This window comes from Electrona antarctica, assembly GCF_951216825.1.
Source record: "Electrona antarctica genome assembly, chromosome: 17".
Taxonomy (NCBI): Eukaryota; Metazoa; Chordata; class Actinopteri; order Myctophiformes; family Myctophidae; genus Electrona; species Electrona antarctica.
Window position 1 is genome coordinate 45942235 of NC_136798.1, and position 7806 is coordinate 45950040.

At 48.5% G+C, this 7806-nt stretch overlaps 1 protein-coding gene across 1 annotated transcript; it reads right to left on the minus strand.

Moving 5' to 3' along the window:
• Window positions 1-306: 306 nt before the first annotated feature.
• Window positions 307-6770, minus strand: LOC306940823 (uncharacterized protein). The gene is made up of 2 exons (XM_079526039.1): window positions 6612-6770; window positions 307-1477 (listed from the first exon to the last, which is right to left on the minus strand). The coding sequence occupies exon 2, from the start codon at window positions 1443-1445 to the stop codon at window positions 876-878; it is 570 nt and encodes a 189-aa protein (XP_079382165.1). The 5' UTR covers window positions 1446-1477; window positions 6612-6770; the 3' UTR covers window positions 307-875.
• Between the last annotated feature and the right edge of the window lie 1036 nt (window positions 6771-7806).

The window sequence follows — 7806 nt, forward strand, 5'->3', positions numbered from 1 at the left end:
GGACCACACTTTGAGAACCACTGGTGTAGATATTGTAATAAATGTGAGTTCTATCGTCCCCCAAACTGTAGGGGTAAACATCAGCCCTGGAAGCACCACAGACAAGGATGTACAAATGAGCGACCTTTATTATAATGCTCGACAAGTACATAGAATTAGTATAGTATGCGGAATAAGTATGAATTACAGTATATTAACATAACAACACCAGTAAAACCAGGTATAAACTACAGGCCTATATAAATACAATGTCTCTTAAATAATCAGTGCAACATACAGGAAATACACAATACAATGTCTCTTAAATAATCAGTGCATCCATGCCGGCAATACACGATACAATGTCTCTTTATTCGGGTACTTAACTCGCCGTGGTGGCGGACCCTCCCCCGGGGTCTTTGCTTGTGACGCCGTCCAACTCCCCGGGGAGCTGCGTGTCGGACGACGTGACGTGCGGACAGTTAACCAGTCCTTCTCAGATCGCAGTACTGCGGAGGAGCAATGTGAGCACACACTCTCTAAGCCCCCTCTATCTAACTACAGGAGACCGCAGGTGTAGTCTCCCCTCCTGCTGACTTAAGACAACTAGCTCCCCCTCACTACCTGTCTTCACCGCCGGCAAGACTAATACTTGCGAACGGCCACCTCCCGCACCCAGAGTGCCGCTTCACAAGACGTGGGCTCCAACGACGCACAAACGTCTAAGTGTCACTTTTATACTGGCGTCCTATAGTCACCACCTGAATTCAATGCATGCAATCACTGTCCCCGTTCGTTTAACACGCCTGCCTGCGTGGCGTCATTGATGCGTCCGTGTTCACACGCACGCACATCACACTTCTCCCCTTCTTGAAGAAAGGGACTCGTCCCCGAGTCTATAAGGACATCTCGTAGTCTCGTGACCAGACGGCTGGTTTCCGCTGACGAGCTGGACGTCCTCCCCTTTGCGTTGGCACCCCTATGGCGTCTTGTTGCCACCGCTCAGGACGGGACGCTGACAGATCCAAGGGCTGGGTCGATTCCGCTGCTGCGGGGCCTTCTGGCCCGTTGGCCTTCTGCGACCCAGCTGATGAGCTCTGCTGGCGTGCAGAACATCCCTCCGACGTCGCTGCAGCTTGGTGGCCCGATTGTCCAAGACCAGCCACAGGCCTGTCCGAGGGAAGGGTTACTTCAGAGGCTGCTGAATCTACTGATGGCCCTCCTTGTTCTCCGGTGACATCTGAGACAGTCTCCAGGTCGCGCTGCAATACCGGTGTCATCACTCCTGCTGACGGGGTCCTCTGTTGCCGTTGACCACCCTCGGTCGCCCCTGCCGGCGCTGTCCTCACCTCCGCGGGGACATCACGGCGGGCCGGACGAAGCTGGACCCAACTGGAACAACCTGGAACCTCCGACTGCTGCCGTTGTTCTGGCGGAGTAGGGCAGACCCTCCGTCTATCTCCCATGGATGTCTCATTCTCTGTTGACTCAGATGGCACTGGCAAGGAAGAAGTACAGGGTTTGAGTCTATTGAAATGCACAACGGTTTCTGAGCCTCCCTCCATTGGCACTAGCCTGTAGAGGACATCAGTCACCCTTTCGGCCACTCTAAAGGGGCCTTTATACCGTCTCTGTAGTTTGGGACACAGACCACGCTTTTTAGCCTTGTTCCTCACCCAAACTAGTTCTCCCTCAGAATAATACTGGAACTTTGCCCTGAAATCATAAGCCACTTTCTGGTGTCCCGAGGCCCTGGCTTGATGTTTTTTAACTGCCTCAACCACAGTAGACAATGTGTCCCTCAATCTAGACACATACCCATCCACTGAGGCAAAGGACTCCTGGTTGTCAATGTTTAACATAACATCGACCGGCAAGACAATTTCCTGGCCAAACAATACCTTGTAAGGGGTGAAAAGGGTGCTAGCATGCACACTACTACGATAAGCCAGCATAACATACGGTAAAAGTGTGTCCCAATTAGCCTGATTCTCCTCCACAAAGAGGGATACCATATCCAAGAGAGTACGATTGAACCGCTCTATCAACCCGTCTGACTCTGGGTGATATGGTGTGGTGCGAGTTTTATGCATATGTAGCAGACTACACAATTCCTTAAACAGATTAGATTCAAAGTTGCGTCCCTGATCTGAGTGCAGACTCCGGGGGGCGCCAAACCGACACACCCATTGCTCAGTCAAAACTTTAGCAACAGTACAGGCCTCCTGGTTAGGCAGTGGAAAAGCCTCCGTCCACTTTGAGAAGTAATCACCAACAACCAATATGTACTTATTGTTTCTCGGGGTCTCTGGGAGAGGGCCCAGAATGTCAAGTGCAATCCTCTCAAATGGCCTCGATGTCACAGATGGCTGTAAAGGGGCACGTGGCTGTTTCCCCTGAGTCTTACGGGAAGCACAGTCTACACATTCTTTGACCCATGTCTTAACATCTCCAAACCACCCCAGCCAATAAAATCGGTCTTTAACCTTCCCCTGAAGTTTTTGCACCCCCAAATGGCCTCCAGTTGAAACATTGTGCAACTGTTTCAAAACATCTGGCACCATCGACTGAGGTAAAACCACCTGTACCTTAGATGCCGCATCAGAATGAGCAGCCGGGATCCTCACTAGTCTGCCTTCCTGCATTTTAAGCTGAGCCCAAATTTGAGCATATTTCTGTAAATCCGGATCGTCTGGAATTACACAGTCAGCTGCCAGATTTTTGCACTCAATTATTCTCTGCAACTCACTGTCTGCCATCTGTGCCTGAGACAGCTCATCTATTTCCCTAGCTACCACAGCGATTGGAACGTCCTGCACCACACGCACTTTTGGATTGGTCTTGGCAAGCGCTCCCTGAGGGGACTCCTGTTCAGACTGCTGTTTCTTTTCAAGGAAGCCTGGTAGCCTAGAGAGAGCATCAGCATTGCTGTGTAGCTTGCCTGGCCGATGAACGATGGTGTATTGGAAATTTGCGAGCTGTTCAATCCAGCGAGCCAACTGCCCCTCTAAAGCCTGAAAATTGTGCAGCCATCGCAGTGAATTATGGTCAGTTCTCAACACAAACTCTTTACCTAACAAATAATGTCTGAAGTGTTTGGTATAGACCACCATAGCCAAAAGCTCCTTTTTTGTAGTAGCATATTTACGTTCCGGTTTTGTAAGGGCCCTACTGGCGTATGCAACCACTCGTTCCAAGCCTCCCTCCTCCTGGGATATCACTGCTCCTATTCCCACATCACTTGCGTCTGTATCTAAAATAAAGGGTTTGCAGGGGTCTGGATAAGCCAACACAGGGGCAGTAATCAAGCTAGTCTTAAGCTGGTCAAAAGCACATTGGCAGGCCTCAGTCCACTGGAAACGCTTCCCCTTCTCTGTCAGCCTATGTAAAGGGCGAGCAATGTCTGCAAAACCTTTCACGAACCTCCTATAATAAGACGCTAGCCCTATAAAACTGGAAACCTCAGTCTGATTGGTTGGGGCGGGCCACTCTCTGACTGCCTCCACCTTAGCTGGGTCTGGCCCTACTCCCTCCGCAGATATAACATGCCCCAGGTAATGGACTTGGGTAGAAAATAGATTACACTTGGATGGTTTAACTTTCAGGTTGGCCTTCTGGAGTTTTCCCAGTACGTCATCAAGACGTGTCAGATGTTCCTGAAACGTACGGCCAAACACAATGATGTCATCCAAGTAAACTAAACACGTAGTCCACTGTAAATCAGCAAGGATTAGGTCCATTAACCTCTGAAAAGTGCTAGGTGCATTACAAAGGCCAAAACTCAAAACATTAAACTCGAACAATCCCTGACGGGTGGCAAAGGCAGTCTTAGCTCGATCCTCTGGCTCTACCTCCACCTGCCAATAACCGCTAGCCAAATCCAAAGTAGAAAACCAACGAGCATGTGACAGACTATCTAGGGCATCATCAATCCTAGGCAGGGGATATGCATCTTTTTTAGTAACCTCGTTGAGTTTCCTATAATCAACACAGAACCGGAGGCCACCCCCCTTATTTTTCACAAGCACAACTGGGGCTGCCCATGGACTACAGGAAGGACGGATTATCCCATTAGCCAACATGTGTGTCAAATTATTTGTTACTTCCTGCTGTAAGTGAAGGGGAACCCGTCGAGGATGCAACTTAATGGGTTGTGCATTCCCAGTGTCAATTTTATGTGATGTTAAATGTGTTCTGCCCAAATCTGCATCTCCCCGACTGAACACATCCATGTATTTGTGGAAATACTGCCTAATTGCTCTCATCTCATCTGGGGCAAAACCTCTCTCCCCTACCCCAAAATGATCCATAAGTGTGTTAACAGTCCAAGGTGGCAATAAGGTTCCTCCCTCCCCGTCCTCACACTGCTCTGTCGTCTCTTCTCCCACTTCAATGTCAGTAAACAGTGTGCCTATTTTCATGCCGCTCTTTAGTGGTAGGCCGTCATTAGTTACATTAATAACTCGCACTGGTAGTTTACCCTGCTGTACACTGCAAACCACTCTGGCTACCAAAACATCACTCTGTTTAGAAATGGAGGTGGACGGTTCTAACATCCCTTCTGCATAATCCCCCCACCCACTCTGGACCTGTCCCCAAACAATGGCCTCACTGCGGGGGGGTACCACTGTATCTGTGTAGACAACAACTATCTGGGGCTCTAATGAGGGATTAAGATCAACCAAGGGAAATTGTTTGCCCATTATCTGACACCGTTTCTTCCCCAGATCAACAACAGCCCCATACTTGGCTAGAAAATCAAAGCCGAGCAAAACCTCTGTGGAGGGGATATCAGAGACTAGAAACTCAGCGACAAGTGCAAGTGAATCGAATTGACATACAGTCTGCCAGGACCCCAAAATATGCATCCCCCCACCATTGGCTGCTGTAGCTCTGCCAATATAATTAGCTAGGTCACTTCCTCCACTTGTAACAGAAAGCCACAGTTGCTTAGGAATAATGGAGCATGAGGCTCCTGTATCAACCAACACATAACAATCCAACCCACCTATTTTAGCTTTCAAATATCCAGAACCACCAGGGGCCACGGTTGACATAGAATCGGGGGCGGGCATTGGGCCCTCTGTGCACACCCCCTCTAGTTTCCCTGTAAATAAGGACAGTCACGTCGAATGTGGCGAGTACACCCACACTCCCAGCATCCCTTGTTCCGCTCAGCTTCCCGTTTGAATAGGGAGGGTGCTTGAACTGAGCGTCCATAAGGAACCGATACCGCTGGTGTGGTTGTAGGAGCAATTTTACTTGGGTGGCCTATTGCCTGTACTGTCGATTGCAGGGATTTGACTTCTTGTCGTAGGCCCTCTACCACCCCAAGCAGGGATTCTATCCGCTCGTCACTGGTAGATTTATCAACAACCCCGCGCACCTTAGCATCAGTCATTGGGCCCCCTCCCTCTAGACCCCTAATGAGTTCAAGCTCTGCAGCCAGGTTAATTGCTTCCTCCAATGTGGCTGGTTTGGCACTGCGGAGGTTAATACGCAAATCCCCATTTCCCACATGTGCAATAAAATGATCTTTTGCCAACACATCCTGGGTATTAAGATCTATTGTAGGGTATGCTTTAGTGACCAACCGGCGAAGTGCAATGCCAAATTCTCTTACAGTCTCATTATGTAACCTCCTACGTGACGAGAAGCTGGCCCTGTTCCAGTCCTCACTATCACATGGGTCTAAACATCTCCCCATTGCAGTCTTTAACGAGGCATAATTAGCTTTAGCTGCTGCAGACAACCCGCTATACACCTCCCGAGCTCGGCCAGACAAAAGTAGACTCATAAACTTTAATCTCAGAGATTCATCCCAATTATTAACATCAGCTGCCATTTCGAACTGTTCAGCCCAATCAGCCCATTCTCGCCCCGTGCCCGTGAATGTTTCTGGCATAAAGACTGGCCGTGGAGTTGCAGCTAAATTGTTAACCCGGCCAACACCGTTGTTACTGGGGCCCGCTTCATGATCAGAGACTGCCAACACCGTTGTTACTGGGGCCCGCTTCATGATCAGAGACTGACATTTCGATAGATCCCACCACTGCCACCAGTGTAATAAATGTGAGTTCTATCGTCCCCCAAACTGTAGGGGTAAACATCAGCCCTGGAAGCACCACAGACAAGGATGTACAAATGAGCGACCTTTATTATAATGCTCGACAAGTACATAGAATTAGTATAGTATGCGGAATAAGTATGAATTACAGTATATTAACATAACAACACCAGTAAAACCAGGTATAAACTACAGGCCTATATAAATACAATGTCTCTTAAATAATCAGTGCAACATACAGGAAATACACAATACAATGTCTCTTAAATAATCAGTGCATCCATGCCGGCAATACACGATACAATGTCTCTTTATTCGGGTACTTAACTCGCCGTGGTGGCGGACCCTCCCCCGGGGTCTTTGCTTGTGACGCCGTCCAACTCCCCGGGGAGCTGCGTGTCGGACGACGTGACGTGCGGACAGTTAACCAGTCCTTCTCAGATCGCAGTACTGCGGAGGAGCAATGTGAGCACACACTCTCTAAGCCCCCTCTATCTAACTACAGGAGACCGCAGGTGTAGTCTCCCCTCCTGCTGACTTAAGACAACTAGCTCCCCCTCACTACCTGTCTTCACCGCCGGCAAGACTAATACTTGCGAACGGCCACCTCCCGCACCCAGAGTGCCGCTTCACAAGACGTGGGCTCCAACGACGCACAAACGTCTAAGTGTCACTTTTATACTGGCGTCCTATAGTCACCACCTGAATTCAATGCATGCAATCACTGTCCCCGTTCGTTTAACACGCCTGCCTGCGTGGCGTCATTGATGCGTCCGTGTTCACACGCACGCACATCACAATATTTATACTTGGCTAGATACTTGGGTAATAATAAGTCCAAGTGTGTGTGCATGACCTCGCTCAAGATGTGAGATGGATAAGTGAGATGGGTAAGTGGTTTCCATGCACTGCCCCACCCAGACTGTCAAGACAGTTAAGGCCGACATCCAGAACAGACTTCAAAAGGTCTAAGGCAGGGGTGTCCAAACTGTTTTCAAAGAGGGCCATATTGGAAAATATTAAAACACCCAAGGGCTAACAATTTAGCTTCGGATTTAAACGAGTCTATTTAACTATCATCATCATCATATCAATGGTCAGGTGTGTGCTGTGAACAAAACGTGTATCTCAGCCTTTTTTCAGCCTTATGTCACATTTTCCAAATGTATAACCAAGCAAGCAAGGTAAAAGGTAAAAAAAAACAAGGAACACTGACAAATTATACCGTGGGAAATGCCCAGGTTACAAAACTCTAATGTAAAAATGTCCCATACTGTTGGGCGGGCCGTTGATCATAATACAATTCAGGTATGAAGCTGCGGGCCGTATTTGGCCCGCGGGCCGCACTTTGGACACAGCTGGTCTAAGGTCATGGTTAAAATGACATAATCAGTATTATCTCTGGAATGGAGAGACCTGTAACAAGAATGATACTTTATGAATGAGCATGGAGTGACCCTGTGTTCAATCATGGAAGATGTCATTTTAATGCAACGTGTTGATTTCTATACTTCTAATCAGAAAAGAACCTGCAAGATCTTTTTTCTCAGCCTCTCTTCCGAAAAAGAGGAAGTTAGAGCAAGAAGAAGTTCCATGCTGAGCCCATTGCATGACGTGAACTCCACCCCCCCGGCCCACCCCTCTCTCTCTCTCTCTCTCTCTCTCTCTCTCTCTCTCTCTCTCTCTCTCTCTCTCTCTCTCTCTCTCTCTCTCTCTCTATCTCTCTGTAACTATTAGTTCACTATGAACAGGAAGTAGAA